General features: G+C 37.7%; 1 protein-coding gene across 10 annotated transcripts in view; it reads left to right on the top strand.

Moving 5' to 3' along the window:
- Positions 1-18,794, top strand: part of CROT (carnitine O-octanoyltransferase) — a 55,817-nt gene that overhangs the window by 28,888 nt on the left and 8,135 nt on the right. For all 10 annotated transcript variants that reach the window (XM_055590049.1, XM_055590051.1, XM_055590047.1 and 7 more), the window contains 7 exons: positions 419-512; positions 1,344-1,469; positions 3,490-3,591; positions 6,770-6,853; positions 6,935-7,042; positions 7,269-7,399; positions 18,654-18,777. In XM_055590049.1, the coding sequence (XP_055446024.1) occupies positions 419-512; positions 1,344-1,469; positions 3,490-3,591; positions 6,770-6,853; positions 6,935-7,042; positions 7,269-7,399; positions 18,654-18,777 (769 nt within the window). The remainder of the gene's footprint in view (positions 1-418; positions 513-1,343; positions 1,470-3,489; positions 3,592-6,769; positions 6,854-6,934; positions 7,043-7,268; positions 7,400-18,653; positions 18,778-18,794) is intronic.

Below are 18,794 nucleotides of genomic sequence, written 5' to 3'. Positions count from 1 at the left end.
TATTCACATAATTTTTAGTTAGATAAAATGTATATGATATTTGTGAGATTATGTACCAGAATATTTTTAAACTTCTCCATTATGCAGGGCATTTACTTGGATCTTGGAAGTGCATGTACCTTTTGAAAGTATAAATTATATCAAACAAAATTTATTTGCTTAAGCTCTTGTCAAGTATACTGATGATATTAATAGGCACATAATCACTGTGGGGAAAAAACAGGTGTAGGTGATAACTCCATTGCTGTAGAGACCATAATCCCTTTCTTTGGATAATACAGAATACAGTATTATTCTTTGGATAATATTTAAATTAAAACACTTAAATACTAATAAACTTTGTAACCTATGAAAGGCCAAAGTAGCTAGTGCTCCTGCCTCTGCTCTTTTTGAATCTTCCTTATTTAATCTTCCAAAGGCAATTGACATACATCCAAAAGAAATGCCACAGTGAACCCGACGGACCTGGGGTAGCAGCGTTAACTACTGAGGAGCGAACTCGATGGGCTAAGGTTATAATTTACATTTTTCTTTTCTTTAGAGGTACAATTGACTTGCAACATTATATTCAGGTATACACATAAGGATTCAGTATTTGTTTCTATTGAGAAATATCACAGTAAATCTAGTTAATGTCCGTCGCCATACAGAAAATTTAAAAATATTTTTCTTGTGATGAGAACTTTAAGATCTACTCTCTAGCAACTTTCAAATATGCAGTACAATATTATTAACTATAATTTAGACTTGGGGAGAGTATATACTTGTATTTTGTTTACATTTAGACTTCAAACACTCAGCTCAAGGACATGCTGGCCCTTGGAAATAAAGACAAATGGACAGACAGCCTTAAGCTATAAGCAGTTTTAAATACATTGTACAATATTGAACAAGCAGAAAATCTAGGGGTGGCATAACTTTATGTGTGGTTAGTCACTCAGTCATATTGACTTTTTGTGACCCCGTGAACTGTAGCCCACCAGGCTCCTCTGTTTATGGGATTCTCCAGGCAAGAATACTTGAGTGGGTAGCCATTTCCTTCTCCAGGGGACCTTCCCAACTGAGGAATCAAACCTGGGTCTCCTGACTTGCAGGCATTTTCTTTACTGTCTGAGCACCCAGGAAAGCAGGCATAATTTTATACCTTTATACATTTAGTAGCACAAGTGTAGGGACTAGGCATGCTTTTGAAGAAGAAAACCTGTTCAGGACTCATCACAGAGGTCCTTGAATTTACACTTTTCTTGATGAACCTTTTCTCTAACTTTTCAAAAACCTGTTGAGCTTTTCTGACTATTTTATATTTAACTTGTAACATTTTATTTTTTCTTCTTGCCTTTTAGGCACGAGAATATTTGATTAGTCTTAATCCAGAGAACCTGACTATGTTAGAAAAAATTCAGAGCAGTTTACTGGTATTTTGTTTAGATGATGACAGTCCACATGTTACACCAGAAGATTATTCTCAGGTATTCAACTATCTTGTTCTGTTCTTTCTTTTTTTTTTTAAGAATTTATTTTTGGCTGTGCTGGGTCTTTGTTGCTTTGCATGGGCTTTCTTTCCAGTTGTGGCAGGCGGGATGTACTCTGGTTGCTGTGTGTGGGCTTCTCATTGCAGTGGCTTCTCTTGATGTGGAGCACAGGCTCTAGGTGCATGGGCTTCAGTAGCTACCACTTATGGGCCAGACCTCTGTCCCCTGTGTTGGCAGATGGATTCTTAACTATGAGACCACCAGGAAAGTCTCTTGTTTTATTTCTTCCCACAGAGTTTTCTGGGGAACTCTTGTGTAAATTGAACATGAGAAGAATTTTGTGTTTTGTTTTGTTTTGTTTTGTTTTTTAAAGAATCACTTTATTAAGTATAATTGACATGCAAAAAACTATATATTTAATGTATACAACTTAGTTTGAAGTATATACCTGTAAAACCACCTTGAAACATAATCGTGAAAACAGTTGTTTCCTAGATTTTGGAAATATCTTTTATCTTAGAATGGGGTAGCTAAGAAAAGAAAGCACAAATACTAAGTCATAAAATATAAATATTTTGTGCAAGCTTTTAAAACCTTTTCTTAGCTATACACACACACACACATATCATAAGATTATACATAAATAAATAATGCTTTGTAAATCCTTGCCACATTGTTCAGCTCTGTTTAGAAAGAAAGAAAGTGAAGTCGCTTAGTTGTGTCCGACTCTTTGCAACCCCATGGACTATAGCCTCTGTCCATGGGGTTTTCTGGGCAAGAGCACTGGAATGGGTTGCCATTTCCTTCTCCAGAGGATCTTCCCGACCCAGGGATTGAACCTGGGTCTCCCACATTGTAGGTAGACGCTTTACCATCTGAGCGGCAAGGCTGTTTAGACAGATCTTATATGTTGTTTAAAGAAGTATGAGTATTATTTTCTTGTCACATGCTTGTCACATGGCAGTGGTTCCCAACCTTTCCATTGATTATATATACAGAAAATTTGCATAAGGCATGGGGGCAAAATGAGCTTTTCAAACCAAAGGTGACATGAAAACCTACCTATGGCCCACAGCAGTGGGCCTTGATACCTTAGCTGATGAGGTCTGTCCTAAGAATTACATAACTCTTGTGACTTATTTTATTATTTGGTTTTATAGAACACACTGATGTTAGTGAGTTTAAGGATAATTGGGGTTTTATTTTTTCCTTCTGGGACATTACCATTTCCTGGGAAAAAAATAAAAGAGAAGCATTTGTATTTGTAGGAATCTCAGAATCTTTGCATCCATCAGTATTAAATGAGAGAAATAAATAATATTGGATTGAAAAATCTTGTAGCTTGAAAACAGTTTTTCCCTCGTTAGCTGCTTTTTTAAAAGTAGAATCAACAAGCTTCTTGAGGAAGAATATATTTTAATTAAATGTTGCTCCGTTGCTGCAATCTACAGTTAGACATATTTAGATTGCTGCTCATTAAATACACACACACATGCTCACACACACAAGTACGTATATAATAGAAGTTTCACAAAACAGTAATTACTTTGACTATCTGTGATATACTCTGATAGTTATGTTCTATTGTTATTCTTTTTGTAAAGATGTTTACAGTGATTTCCTGACTCACTACGGCCAAAACCTACCATTTGAGAAACTGGCTTAGTGGGATATGAATTCTTGAAATGTTTTCCTTGTAACTAGATTTTCATGACTAAACTTATCAATGCTTCTCATCTTATTAAAGTTGCCAACACCTTGTCCTTTGACTTTGATATTCTCTAAACATTCATGAATATTGTCTCATCCTCTTTTGTGGTAGAATTTCTTAGAATTTGAGTATTTAAATTGTCAGGACCTAAATTATTATTTCTTGAGAATAGCTATTATTTTATTAAATTTGGTTTACCTGAAGGGAGGAAAAGTGAGATCATGTTTGTTTGTGTATATTTAAGATACAAATACTTAAAAACTAATATTAAGATTCTTTTAATTTGAAACAATAAATTTATTTTAGGTTTCTGCAAAGATTCTTAATGGAGACCCAACAGTACGCTGGGGTGACAAATCTTATAACTTGATTGCCTTTTCTAATGGAATATTTGGCAGTAATTGTGATGTAAGTAAACTACTGAAGTTATTTTTTCCTTTTACTCTTTTCAGTTAAATGAGTGGCAGTAATCTACAATAGTTAGGCTGTCCTGTGGCAGGATAATAAATCATTTTTTAGCTTTATGGCATTAGAGTAAAAATTTTAGTTATGAATTCTCAGTGAAAACAGTATAGGACAAATTATTTTCGTCTGTAGTTAGGCTAACAGTTTGATGTGTGCCTGTAAAATGGAATTTGCATGTATCTTTATGTAGTAGAAGCTCTTTTAAAATCTGCTACTTGTTGAAAATTATAACACATTTAAAAAGATATAGCATTATGTATATGTTCTGTGCACAGAGAAATGTATGTAGCTATATTTGTGCATTTACCTAGTAATTTTGTAACCTTGTTAAAAAAAAATGACACAGGATCTTTGGAACATTATTTACTTCTGGATATTAAAATATCTGGTACTGGATATCATTTTTTTTTACATTCTTTATAAAATATATATATACACACACACACAACTTGTTTTCTCTTTTGTTCTCCTATGGTTGTCTTTATCATCTCTACCCTGCCATTTTTTGATGGACATTCAGGAAGTCTATGAACCAAGAAAATGAAGAAATCAACCTAAGTCAGAATTGCAATCTATATTTATAATCTTGTTATATAACTTTTCATAAAGTATGTGACTTGGTATAAAGTAGTATGAGATAGATTTTTTTGTTTGTTTGTGTTTGGGGGCTTTCCTCCCAAAGATTTAGTGACTGTAAAATACTAAAAAGACCTGTAATTTTGATCTGGGTTCAGTAGTTGTATTAATCAGTAATTTTTTTCAGTTTTAGGTGATAGAAACCTAAATCAAACTGTTATTACCTTACGGAGATATTTATGGCATGGGGTACAGCTAAATTTGGGTTAGGCTGACTTCCAGTGTCCAAGTGCTTTCATTAGAAAATTCTACATTTTTTGGCATCACTTTCTTAGCCTCAGCTTTATTTTTATGTAGAAGGTACCATGTGATGGTTTTACCTACAGTCTCATGTTTTCACAGCTCTCCTAGTAGGTTATTGTTCTCCATGGAAATAGCCAGCTTTTTTTTTTTTTTTTTTTTAACCCCTCTGGTTCCAGCAAAAGACCTGAGAATAATGCTCGTTGGTTGTATCAGCCTGTGTGAATCTTGTGCATGTTCCAGGGAGTCCACCTGGCCTGGGTCACATGCCAAACCTTGGGACCCAGCTAGTAGAATCACTCGCTCATTCAAACCACCACAGAGATGTGCGCTGGTTACCTAAAGAAAAATAAAGTAGTTGTTACTGCCAAAGAAGGTGGAGTGGTTGATGTGCAGGTAATAGAATGTCTGTTAACAGTTGTCTTTCTTCTTCCTTAAGAGTCCCCTGTTGACAAAAGATTTCTTGTTAATTGCCTCAGCTTTTTTCTCTTTGGCTCCTTGTTTGATTCTTCTTAACCTCCTCAGTCTGGTTTATAGCCTCACTGTTCCCTGGAAACTGTGCTTTGTAAAGTAGTTAACAACCTTCTGACTTCTTCCTTCCATCTGTCCTTGACTTGTTGGATGCAGAGGATGTCCCTCTTCTTCATGCTCATCTCACATTGCCTTCATCCTCCTAACAGTCTCTTCCTGTCTCCACATTCTAAAACTGAGCTTAATATTATTCATAACCATTTTTCCACTCTGCCTGCTCTCTCTTCTGGTTTGTTTGCACTTATATTTTTCTAGTGTTTACTTGGTACTCTCATTTTAAGAGTTTTGTTTCACTGTGTGTTAAATTGTCCAAACTGAGTGTTACATTGTTATGTAAGGGTCAAGTTACTCCCATCATCAAGAGTTTGTCTTCTTGCTTTCCTCCCTCACTCCCAGCCCCCTAAAATTACCACCTTGTACTACTTTGATTTTTACTGATGGCAGCAATATCCTGCGGTTTGCTCAAATTCAGGAGAAGGTAATTTTAATCATATTTTCTATTTGGGGATGAAAATATTGGTCTTATAATGAGCATGTGTCTTTGTACAACTGAGATGCTTTCTTTCAGTAAAGTGTGTGGACACATTTTATGTGTATGCATTATCCCCCATATATTTATAAAATTGATCTGATGGTCTTCACTAGATAATATGCTTTCAAAATTCCATGTAGGTTACTCTTGCAACCCAAGATGATTACTGAAAATACTATTTAACCTAATATAAAACATTATTAGTAAAGCATATATACTGTAAAGTTAACTTGCTCTTAATCTAGAGTCATGTTGCTGCTCTCTTACGTTGGTACTAGAATATGTAGTTTATTGATTGGACTACATAATCACATTTCCCTCTCTGGATTTAAAATTCTGGCTTCAACTGTTTTGTCTTCTCTTTGTTAGAGGGTTTTGTGGAGATCTCATTTGTTGTTCAGTTGCTCAGTCGTGTCCAACTCTTTGCAACCCCATGGACTACAGCACGCGAGGCTTCCCTGTCCTTCACTCTCTCCCAGAGTTTGCTCAAACTCATGTCCATTGAATCAGTGATGCCATCCAACCATATCATCCTCTCTCACCCGCTTCTCCTCCTGCCTTCAGTCTTTCCCAGCATCAGGGTATTTTCCAATGAGTCAGCTCTTTGCATCAGGTAGCCAAAGTATTGGCACTTCAGTATTGCTCTTCTCACTGGCTGCATTTTAACACTATTGTCTCAGTGAAATAATATATGCAATGTCTGTGAAAATTTGTTGTAAAGCTACAGAATACTATGCAGTTGTGAGATGCAGTTAGAAAAGGGTTTGTCCATGACCCATGAGTCTTGTTACCTGTGCTGGCAGCTCCATCTGCTTTTTCACAGTGCTCTCACCATTCCTTAACATTTTACCATTGTATACGTATATGTGTATACCTCTTTTAACTTCCAGTACAAATAGCAATTGTTTTCTCTTTATGATTCATATTTACTTTACATCCCTTCCCATTACTTCAAGAGCCCTGATTAGGTGCTTCTGACTTTAAATATTTGTTCTTTCTCAGAAAATAAAATACATCAATTACTTACTATACTGTAGAATATCCCTATCTTTATCATTATGAGTTGAGGCATATGAGAATTCTGCTCTTGTGTGTTAAGAGTGGGGCAAAAATGAAAATAAAATACTGGGTCAAGTCTTAACTTACATAAAGTATTCAAAATCTTGTATGGTTTCATTTTAGCATGCTCCTTTTGATGCAATGGTTCTGGTAAAAGTCTGCTATTATGTTGATGAGAACATTCTTGAGAATGAAGGAAGATGGAAGGTATGTTAGAAAAAATGATTTCCTCCCTTTTCGCCTCATATTTTTATAGATACAGTATTTTTAAGTTTTCCATATTTTCAGGGCTCAGAAAAAGTACGAGATATACCGGTTCCAGAGGAGCTTGTTTTCACTGTGGATGAAAAAGTATTAAATGACATCAACCAAGCTAAGGCCCAGTATTTCAAGCAGGTAGATTTTTCACTTTTCTCTTTGATAGTTAATACTTTATCTTTTAACTACTGTGTATGAATATTTGGCTATCATCCACATATGATGGCATAAAACATTTAGAAGTTATAGCTTTTAATACCTTTATTTCTGTTTTATTCATTTAATGCTAATGATAATTTGGTTATCTTTGGGGGTATTCTCCTTGGGTATATGTTCACTCTTCCCATTTAATTCTGTTTGTTAGGCGTCCGATCTCCAGCTTGTGGTATATGCCTTTACATCTTTTGGCAAAAAGCTAACCAAGGAGAAGCAGCTTCACCCTGATACATTTATTCAGCTGGCACTTCAGCTGGCCTATTACAGACTTCATGGACGGTGAGGACCAATCCTTTTCCATTTTCAGAGTCTAGAGGCCGAAGGGGATATCTCTACTCTAGCTGTTCTACTGTAACTCCCCAGTGTTTCCTCTGAGGTTTTTTCCCCACTTGGCACTGTGCCTTAATTTGTACTTTCATCAGCAGTGTTGTTAGGTTTCCGTCTGTGACGCTCTGACAGTCTTTCCTTGTTTTTCATTACCTTGATACTTTTGAAGTACCTGTTCTCATCTTACAGAGGTTTGCCATGCTTTAAAATTCAGATCACTTGGTTTTCTTGAAGCCTGTTTTCAAATGGGTTCATGAAAAGATACAGTTTTATGGAATCTAGTCTTTACTAATTTTTAGGATAAGAGAGATGGTATGTTGTGACTTTCTACATCCTAAGCAGAAGTGCAAGTGTCTTGATCTTTTTAAAATTTTATCTGAGAATATGTACTTTATGTTTTTAAAGTTTATTTATCTTTGGTTGAGCTGGGTGTTCATTGTTGTGCATGGGCTCTCTTTAGCTGCACAGAGCGGCAGCTACTCTTCGTTGCTGTACATGGACGACTTTTTTTTTTTAATTTAATTTTATTTTTTAACTTTACAATATTGTACTGGTTTTGCCATATATCAACATGAATCTGCCACAGGTATACATGTGTTCCCTATCCTGAAACCTCCTCCCTCCTCCCTCTCCCCTCCCCGTACCATCCCTCTGGGTCGTCCCAGTGCACCAGCCCCAAGCATCCAGTATCGTGCATCGAACCTGGACTGGCGACTCGTTTCATATATGATATTATACATGTTTCAATGCCATTCTCCCAAATCATCCCACCCTCTCCCTCTCCCACAGCATCCAAAAGACTGTTTTATACATCAGTGTCTCTTTTGCTGCCTCGTACACAGGGTTATTGTTACCATCTTTCTAAATTCCATATATATGCATTAGTATACTGTATTGGTGTTTTTCTTTCTGGCTTACTTCACTCTGTATAATAGGCTCCAGTTTCATCCACCTCATTAGAACTGATTCAAATGTATTCTTTTTAATGGCTGAGTAATACTCCATTGTGTATATGTACCACAGCTTTCTTAGCCATTCGTTCGCTGATGGACATCTAGGTTGCTTCCATGTCCTGGCTATTATAAACAGTGCTGCGATGAACATTGGGGTACACGTGTCTCTTTCCCTTCTGGTTTCCTCAGTGTGTATGCCCAGCAGTGGGATTGCTGGGTCATAAGGCAGTTCTAGTTCCAGTTTTTTAAGGAATCCCCACACTGTTCTCCATAGTGGCTGTACTAGTTTGCATTCCCACCAACAGTGTAAGAGGGTTCCCTTTTCTCCACACCCTCTCCAGCATTTATTGCTTGTAGACTTGGATCGCAGCCATTCTGACTGGCGTGAAATGGTACCTCATAGTGGTTTTGATTTGCATTTCTCTGATAATGAGTGATGTTGAGCATCTTTTCATGTGTTTGTTAGCCATCTGTATGTCTTCTTTGGAGAAATGTCTATTTAGTTCTTTGGCCCATGTTTTGATTGGGTCATTTATTTTTCTGGAATTGAGCTGTAGGAGTTGCATGTATATTTTTGAGATTAGTTGTTTGTCAGTTGCTTCATTTGCTATTATTTTCTCCCATTCTGAAGGCTGTCTTTTCACCTTGCTTATAGTTTCCTTTCTTGTGCAGAAGCTTTTAAGTTTAATTAGGTCCCATTTGTTTGTTTGTTTGTTTGTTTTTTCTAATTTTATTTTATTTTTAAACTTAACATAACTGTATTAGATTTGCCAAATATCAAAATGAATCCGCCACAGGTATACATGTGTTCCCCATCCTGAACCCTCCTCCCTCCTCCCTCCCCATTCCATCCCTCTGGGTCGTCCCAGTGCACCAGCCCCAAGCATCCAGTATCGTGTATCGAACCTGGACTGGCAACTCGTAAAGTTGCAGGATATAAAATCAACACACAGAAATCCCTTGCATTCCTATACACTAATAATGAGAAAACAGAAAGAGAAATTAAGGAAACAATTCCATTCACCATTGCAACGGAAAGAATAAAATACTTAGGAATATATCTACCTAAAGAATCTAAAGACCTATATATAGAAAACTATAAAACATTGGTGAAAGAAATCAAAGAGGACACTAACAGATGGAGAAATATACCATGTTCATGGATTGGAAGAATCAATATAGTGAAAATGAGTATACTACCCAAAGCAATCTATAGATTCAATGCAATCCCTATCAAGCTACCAACAGCATTCTTCACAGAGCTAGAACAAATAATTTCACAATTTGTATGGAAAAACAAAAAACCTCGAATAGCCAAAGCGATCTTGAGAAAGAAGAATGGAACTGGAGGAATCAACCTACCTGACTTCAGGCTCTACTACAAAGCCACAGTTATCAAGACAGTATGGTACTGGCACAAAGACAGAAATATAGATCAATGGAACAAAATAGAAAGCCCAGAGATAAATCCACGCACATATGGACACCTTATCTTCGACAAAGGAGGCAAGAATATACAATGGATTAAAGACAATCTCTTTAACAAGTGGTGCTGGGAACTCTGGTCAACCACTTGTAAAAGAATGAAACTAGAACACTTTCTAACACCATACACAAAAATAAACTCAAAATGGATTAAAGATCTAAACGTAAGACCAGAAACTATAAAACTCCTAGAGGAGAACATAGGCAAAACACTCTCTGACATACATCACAGCAGGATCCTCTATGACCCACCTCCTAGAATATTGGAAATAAAAGCAAAAATAAACAAATGGGACCTAATTAAACTTAAAAGCTTCTGCACATCAAAGGAAACTATTAGCAAGGTGAAAAGACAGCCTTCAGAATGGGAGAAGATAATAGCAAATGAAGCAACTGACAAACAACTAATCTCGAGAATATACAAGCAACTCCTACAGCTCAACTCCAGAAAAATAAATGACCCATTTGTTTATTTTTGCTTTTATTTCCAATATTCTGGGAGGTGGGTCATAGGGGATCCTGCTGTGATGTATGTCAGAGAGTGTTTTGCCTATGTTCTCCTCTAGGAGTTTTATAGTTTCTGGTCTTACATTTAGATCTTTAATCCATTTTGAGTTTATTTTTGTGTATGGTGTTAGAAAGTGTTCTACTTTCATTCTTTTACAAGTGGTTGACCAGATTTCCCAGCACCACTTGTTAAAGAGATTGTCTTTAATCCGTTGTATATTCTTGCCTCCTTTGTCAAAGATAAGGTGTCCATATGTGCGTGGATTTATCTCTGGGCTTTCTATTTTGTTCCATTGATCTATATTTCTGTCTTTGGGCCAGGACCACACTGTCTTGATGACTGTGGCTTTGTAGTGTAGCCTAAAGTCAGGCAGGTTGATTCCTCCAGTTCCATTCTTCTTTCTCAAGATCACTTTGGCTGTTCGAGGTTTTTTGTATTTCCATACAAATTGTGAAATTATTTGTTCTAGCTCTGTGAAGAATACCGTTGGTAGCTTGATAGGGATTGCATTGAATCTATAAATTGCTTTGGGTAGTATACTCATTTTCACTATATTGATTCTTCCAATCCATGAACATGGTATATTCCTCCATCTATTAGTGTCCTCTTTGATCTCTTTCACCAGTGTTTTATAATTTTGTATATATAGGTCTTTAGTTTCTTTAGATAGATATATTCCTAAGCATTTTATTCTTTTCATTGTTACGGTGAATGGAATTGCTTCCTTAATATCTCTTTCTATTTTCTCATTATTAGTATATAGGAATGCAAGGGATTTCTGTGTGTTGATTTTATATCCTGTAACTTTACTATATTCATTGATTAGTTGTAGTAATTTTCTGGTGGAGTCTTTAGGGTTTTCTATGTAGAGGATCATGTCATCTGCAAATAGTGAGAGTTTTACTTCTTCTTTTCCAATTTGGATTCCTTTTATTTCTTTTTCTGCTTTGATTGCTGTGGCGAAAACTTCCAAAACTATGTTGAATAGTAGTGGTGAGAGTGGGCACCCTTGTCTTGTTCCTGACTTGAGGGGAAATGCTGTCAATTTTTCACCATTGAGGATAATGTTTGCTGTGGGTTTGTCATATATAGCTATTATGTTGAGGTATGTTCCTTCTATTCCTGCTTTCTGGAGAGTTTTTATCATCAATGGATGTTGAATTTTGTCAAAAGCTTTCTCTGCATCTATTGAGATAATCATATGGTTTTTATTTTTCAATTTGTTAATGTGGTGTATTACATTGATTGATTTGCGGATATTGAAGAATCCTTGCATCCCTGGGATAAAGCCCACTTGGTCATGGTGTATGATCTTTTTAATGTGTTGTTGGATTCTGATTGCTAGAATTTTGTTAAGGATTTTTGCATCTATGTTCATCAGTGATATTGGCCTGTAGTTTTCTTTTTTTGTGGCATCTTTGTCAGGTTTTGATATTAGGGTGATGGTGGCCTCATAGAATGAGTTTGGAAGTTTACCTTCCTCTACAATTTTTGGAAGAGTTTGAGTAGGATAGGTGTTAGCTCTTCTCTAAATTTTTGGTCGAATTCAGCTGTGAAGCTGTCTGGACCTGGGCTTTTGTTTGCTGGAAGATTTCTGATTACAGTTTCAATTTGCCATGCTTGTGATGGGTCTGTTAAGATTTTCTATTTCTTCCTGATCGAGTTTTGGAAAGTTGTACTTTTCTAAGAATTTGTCCATTTCTTCCACGTTGTCCATTTTATTGGCATATAATTGCTGATAATAGTCTCTTATGATCCTTTGTATTTCTGTGTTGTCTGTTGTGATCTCTCCATTTTCATTTCTAATTTTATTGATTTCATTTTTCTCCCTTTGTTTCTTGATGAGTCTGGCTAATGGTTTGTCAATTTTATTTATCCTTTCAAAGAACCAGCTTTGGGCTTTGTTGATTTTTGCTATGGTCTCTTTTGTTTCTTTTGCATTTATTTCTGCCCTAATTTTTAAGATTTCTTTCCTTCTACTAACCCTGGGGTTCTTCATTTCTTCCTTTTCTAGTTGCTTTAGGTGTAGAGTTAGGTTATTTATTTGACTTTTTTCTTGTTTCTTGAGGTATGCCTGTATTGCTACGAACTTTCCCCTTAGTACTGCTTTTACAGTGTCCCATAGGTTTTGGGTTGTTGTGTTTTCATTTTCATTTGTTTCTATGGAAATTTTGATTTCTTTTTTGATTTCTTCTGTGATTTGTTGGTTATTCAGCAGCGTGTTTTCAGCCTCCATATGTTGGAATTTTTAATAGTTTTTCTCCTGTAATAGAGATCTAATCTTAACTGCATTGTGGTCAGAAAAGATGCTTGGAATGATTTCAATTTTTTTGAATTTACCAAGGCTAGCTTTATGGCCCAGGATGTGATCTATCCTGGAGAAGGTTCCATATGCGCTTGAGAAAAAGGTGAAATTTATTGTTTTGGGGTGAAATGTCCTGTAGATATCAATTAGGTCTAACTGGTCTATTGTATCGTTTAAAGTTTGTGTTTCCTTGTTAATTTTCTGTTTAGTTGATCTATCCATAGGTGTGAGTGGGATATTAAAGTCTCCCACTATTATTGTGTTATTGTTAATTTCCCCTTTCATATTTGTTAGCATTTGTCTTACATATTGCAGTGCTCCTATATTGGGTGCATATATATTTATAATTGTTACATCTTCTTCTTGGATTGATCCTTTGATCATTATGTAGTGACTTTCTTTGTCTCTTTTCACAGCCTTTGTTTTAAAGTCTATTTTATCTGATATGAGTATTGCTACTCCTGCTTTCTTTTGGTCTCTATTTGCATGGAAAATCTTTTTCCAGCTCTTCACTTTCAGTTTTTATGTGTCCCCTGTTTTGAGGTGGGTCTCTTGTAGACAACATATATAGGGGTCTTATTTTTGTCTCCATTCAGCCAGTCTTTGTCTTTTGGTTGGGGGATTCAACCCATTTACGTTTAAGGTAATTATTGATAAATATGATCCCATTGCCATTTACTTCATTGTTTTGGGTTTGAGTTTATACACCCTTTTTGTGTTTCCTGTCTAGAGTATATCCTTTAGTATTGTTGGAGAGCTAGTTTGGTGGTGCTGAATTCTCTCAGCTTTTGCTTGTCTGTAAAGCTCTTGATTTCTCCTTCATATTTGAATGAGATCCTTGCTGGGTACAGTAATCTGGGCTGTAAGTTTTTTTCTTTCATCACCTTAAGTATGTCTTGCCATTCCCTCCTGGCTTGAAGAGTTTCTATTGAAAGATCAGCTGTTATCCTTATAGGAATTCCCTTGTGTGATATTTGTTGTTTTTTCCCTTGCTGCTTTTAATATTTGTTCTTTGTGTTTGATCTTTGTTAATTTGATTAATATGTGTCTTGGGGTGTTTCGCCTTGGGTTTATCCTGTTTGGGACTCTCTGGGTTTCTTGGACTTGGGTGATTATTTCCTTCCCCATTTTAGGGAAGTTTTCAACTATTATCTCAAGTATTTTCTCATGGTCTTTCTTTTTGTCTTCTTCTTCTGGGACTCCTATGATTCGAATGTTGTAGCGTTTAATATTGTCCTGGAGGTCTCTGAGATTGTCCTCATTTCTTTTAATTCGTTTTTCATTTTTCCTCTCTGATTCATTTATTTCTACCATTCTATCTTCTAATTCACTAATCCTATCTTCTGCCTCTGTTGTTCTACCATTTGTTGCCTCCAAAGTGTTTTTGATCTCATTTATTGCATTATTTATTATATATTGACTCTTTTTTATTTCTTCTAGGTCATTGTTAAACCTTTCTTGCATCTTCTCAATCCTTGTCTCCAGGCTATTTATCTGTGATTCCATTTTGATTTCAAGATTTTGGATCATTTTCACTATCATTAATTGGAATTCTTTATCAGGTAGATTCTCTATCTCTTCCTCTTTTGTTTGGTTTGGGGGGCATTTATCCTGTTCCTTTACCTGCTGGGTATTCCTCTGTCTCTTCATCTTGTTTATATTGCTGAGTTTGGGGTGTCCTTTCTGTATTCTGGCAGTTTGTGGAGTTCTTTTTATTGTGGAGTTTCCTCACTGTGGGTGGGTTTGTACAGGTGGCTTGTCAAGGTTTCTTGGTTAGGGAAGCTTGTGTCAGTGTTCTGGTGGGTGGAGCTGGATTTCTTCTCTCTGGAGTGCAATGAAGTGTCCAGTAATGAGTTATGAGATGTCTATGGTTTTGTAGTAACTTTGGGCAGCCTGTATATTGTAGCTCAGGGCTCTGTTCCTGTGTTGCTGGAGAATTTGCCTGGTATGTCTTGCTCTGGAACTTGTTGGCCCTTGGGTGGTGCTTGGTTTCAGTGTAGGTATGGAGACGTTTGCTGAGCTCCTGTCAATTAATGTTCCCTGGAGTCAGGAGTTCCCTGGAGTCAGGGTTTGGACTTAAGCCTCCTGCTTCCAGTTTTCAGTCTTATTTTTACAGTAGTCTCAAAACTTCTCCTTCTATACAGCACCATTGATAAAACATCTAGGTTAAAGATGAAAAGTTTCTCCACAGTGAGGGACACCCAGAGAGGTTCACAGAGTTACATGGAGAAGAGAAGAGGGAGGAGGGAGTTAGAGGTGACCCGAATGAGATGAGGTGGAATCAATAGAGGAGAGAGCAGGCTAGCCTGTAATCACTTCCTTATGTGCAGTCCACAACTGGACCGCTCAGAGATGTTCACAGAGTTATACAGAGAAGAGATGAGGGAGGAAGGAGACAGAGGTGGCCAGGAGGATAAAAGGGGGGAATGAAAAGGAGAGAGACAGATCCAGCCAGTAATCAGTTCCCTAAGTGTTCTCCACCATCTGGAACACACAGAAATTCACAAAGTTGGGTAGAGCAGAGAGGGGTTAGGGAGGAGACACAGGCAACCTGGTGGAGAAAAAGGAGAGTCCAAAGGGGGAGAGAGCAGTCAAGCCAGTAATCTCGCTCCCAAGTAAAAATGGATACTGAAGATTGGGTTCTTAAAGGTACAAAATTGATAACAAATACCAAAAAGCAAAAATTAAAAATCTAGAGTAGAGTTTGGAATTTTGAAAATACAATGTTAAAGAAGAAGAAGAAGAAAGAGAAAAAGAAAAAAAAACAAAGTCACAAAAATTATAAAAAAAAATAGGTACAAAATTGATAACAAATACCAAAAAGCAAAAATTAAAAATCTAGAGTAGAGTTTGGAATTGCAAAAATACAATGTTAAAGAAGGAAAAAAAAAAGAAAGAGGAAAAAAAAAGTCACAAAAATTATTTAAAAAATATATATGAAGTTTGCTTTTTAAAAAATAGGGTCTTTTTTTTTTGCAAAGTAATAGTAGGTTCTAAAAGTGAAAATTAAAGGAGTAATAGAGGACTTAAAATTTTTAAGAAATTAAAAAAAAAAAAAAGAATGATTGTAAAAATAGTAAAAATATATCTAGGACTTTCTCTGGTGGTGTTGCGGGCCTTGTGGGGTCAGTTCATTTTCGGCTAGTTCCTTGGTCCGGCTTATATTTCTCAAGATCTATAGGCCCCTTCCTGTGTAGTTGGTACTAACGACAGGGTTTTAATCTATTGCACCTGTCGCTTCCAAGGCAGTTCCCTCTGTTTTAGCTTCTTCTGTTTGCTGGTCTCTTCAGTGTCTGATTTCCACCCTGACACAAAAGGGGTGGTGGTGGACACTTTTTTTTTTTTTTTTAGGCTCACTTGTTCAGTCGCGCTGTGGGGAGGGAGGGACGCTGCAAACAAATAACACTGGCGTGTGCTCGCAGTGCCTCAGCCACACTGGGTTTGCCCTCGCTCACTGCGTGTGCCCTTCCTGCCCACACAGCTCAGGCTCTAGGTTGCTCCACCAGGAACCATCCGAGGCCAGCCCTGGGCTGCATGCACCTCCCAGGTCTAAGCCGCTCAGGTTCAGGCACTCAGGTAGTCCTCAGAGACGCAGACTCAGTTGGGCCTGCGTTTTGTGCCCTTCCCAGGTCCGAGCAGCTCAGGTGATGAGGTGTTTGGCGAGCGCAATCGCTGCAATTTATCGCCTCCCCGGTCCCTGCGGCTCAGTTTTCTGGGTGTACAACCCGCGCACGTTCTCAGGTGAATGTTGACAGTCCAGAACCCCAAGAAGTCTTAGTTAGCAAAGAAGCCTGCTTACAGTTTTGTAGATCATGTCTCTCTGGGGCTGCGATTGCCCCCTTCCGACTCTGGCTGCCTGTCACCGGAGGGGGATGGTCTGCAGCCAGCTATCTCTGTTCAGTCCTTTGTTCCGTATGCGGGCCTGGCGGTGTCTTAGGTTAGGGCTGGCTTTTCCGATGGTAGTTATCCCACCGTCTGGTTTGCTAGCCCAAGTTAGTTTGCTCAGATAGCGCTTGGGGCATTCAGGCCAGATCCTTATTATAAGCGATGCAGCTCACACCTCCCTGCCCAGCCCCCACTTGCTAGTGGCAGGTGCAGGCGTCTGCGCTGCTTCTGCGCTGGGGGAGTTACCGCTGGGCTCGTAATCTGTGGGTTTTAATTATTTACTTATTTTTCCTCCCTGTTATGTTGCCCTCTGTGCTTCCAAGGCTCTCCACAGACTTGGCAGTGAGAGTGTTTCCTGGTGTTTGGAAACTTCTCTCTTTTTAAGACTCCCTTCCCAGGACGGAGCTCCATCCCTCCCTCTTTTGTCTCTTTTTTTGTCTTTTATATTTTTTCCTATCTCCTTTCGAAGACAATGGGCTGCTTTTCTGGGTGCCTGATGTCCTCTGCCGGCATTCAGAAGTTGTTTTGTGCAATTTACTCAGCGTTTAAATGTTCTTTTGATGAATTTGTGGGGGAGAAAGGGGTCTCCCTGTCCTACTCCTCCGCCATCTTAGCTCCTCCCCCTGTCCATGGACTTCTCATTGCACTGGCTTCTCTAGTTTTCAGTGTACATGTCTTTTTGTCTCCTTGGGTAAACTTAGTCATAAGTGTTCTTTTTGATGCTATTGTAAATTGTTTTCTTGATTTACTTTTCAGATTACTTATTGCTAGTGTATAGAAATGCAACTGATGTTTGCATGTTGACTTCATACCCTGAAAAAACTGAATTCATTTATTAGCTCCAACAATTTTTTTGTAGATTCTTTAGCATTTTCCATGTATAAGACCAGGTATCTGTGAATAGAGATAGCTTCAGTTTTTCCTTTCTGATTTGGATGCCTTTTATTTCTTTCTTTATAGCTAGAACAGCCAGTACTATGTTGAATAGAATTGGCAGAAGCAGGCATCCTTATCTTATTATTAATCTTAGCTGGGAAATTTTTGGTTTTCCACCACTGAGTATCGTGTTAACTGTGGGTTTTTCATAAGTCTTTAACATATTGAGGAAATTCCTTTGTTCACTTTTTATTATGGGAGAGTGCGAGATTTTATAAAAAGCTGTTTCTGTATCAATTGTGATTATCATGTAGGTCTTTTTCTTCATTCTATTAATGTGGTGTATTACATTGATTTTCATATGTTGCACCATCCTTGCATTACTGGGATAAATCCTACTTGGTCATGGTGTACAGTGAGATCCCTACATACAAATGAGTTCTGTTCTGTATTCTCTATTGCTGTGTAACGAATTACCCAATATCTTAGTAGCTGAGAACAACAAACACTTCCTTGTCATCTCGCATTTTCTGTCTGTCAGGAAGTCAGGCGCAGCTTAGCTGGATGCCTCTGACTTCAGTTGCTATAGTCAGGGTGTCAGCCAGTGCCATGTCCCCACCTGAAGGCACTCCTGCAAGAGGATCTGTGTCTAGTCTCACTCACGTGGTTATTAGTAGGGTGCCTTTCCTCCCAAGCTCTAGTTTAGAGGCCTCTCTACAGGGCAGCCCCCAGCATGGCAGCAAGTTTTCCTCAGAGTGAGGAAGTGAAAGCGCATGAGAGAGCTCACTTTGTAACCTGATTTCAGAAGTGACTTCAAACTGCTTTTGTCCTGTTATTTTTGTTAGAAAGAAGACACCAAGGCCATCCTACACCCAGCGTGAGGGGTTATACCAGGGCATTAGGAGCAGGAGGCAGGGACCACTGGATGCATCTTAGAGGCCACCTACTACAGACACCAAAGCATACAACCTGACGGCAGGCACGCCTTTGAAACATTTGTTATACTAGGCCTGAGTAGTTTTTGCTCTTGGCTGTTGAACATAGCCTCTTGTTATTGAAAATCTCAATTGCAGTGTATATCATAGAACTTAATCTCTGACCAAAGCCAGCTTTACTAGGTAAACTCTTTGTGGTAACATTATAGTGTTTTCTTTCTCATGATACGTTCTCTTTCATTTTTCTTTTTTCTTATAGTCCTGGTTGCTGCTATGAAACAGCTATGACAAGATTATTTTATCATGGCCGTACAGAGACTGTGCGACCATGTACAGTAGAAGCAGTCAATTGGTGCCAATCCATGCAGAATCCTTCTACCAGTGTGAGTATTCAAAAAGA

The sequence above is a fragment of the Bubalus kerabau genome, chromosome 8 (genome assembly GCF_029407905.1).
Source record: "Bubalus kerabau isolate K-KA32 ecotype Philippines breed swamp buffalo chromosome 8, PCC_UOA_SB_1v2, whole genome shotgun sequence".
Lineage (NCBI taxonomy): Eukaryota > Metazoa > Chordata > Mammalia > Artiodactyla > Bovidae > Bubalus > Bubalus kerabau.
This window is presented reverse-complemented; position numbering and strand designations above follow the sequence as displayed.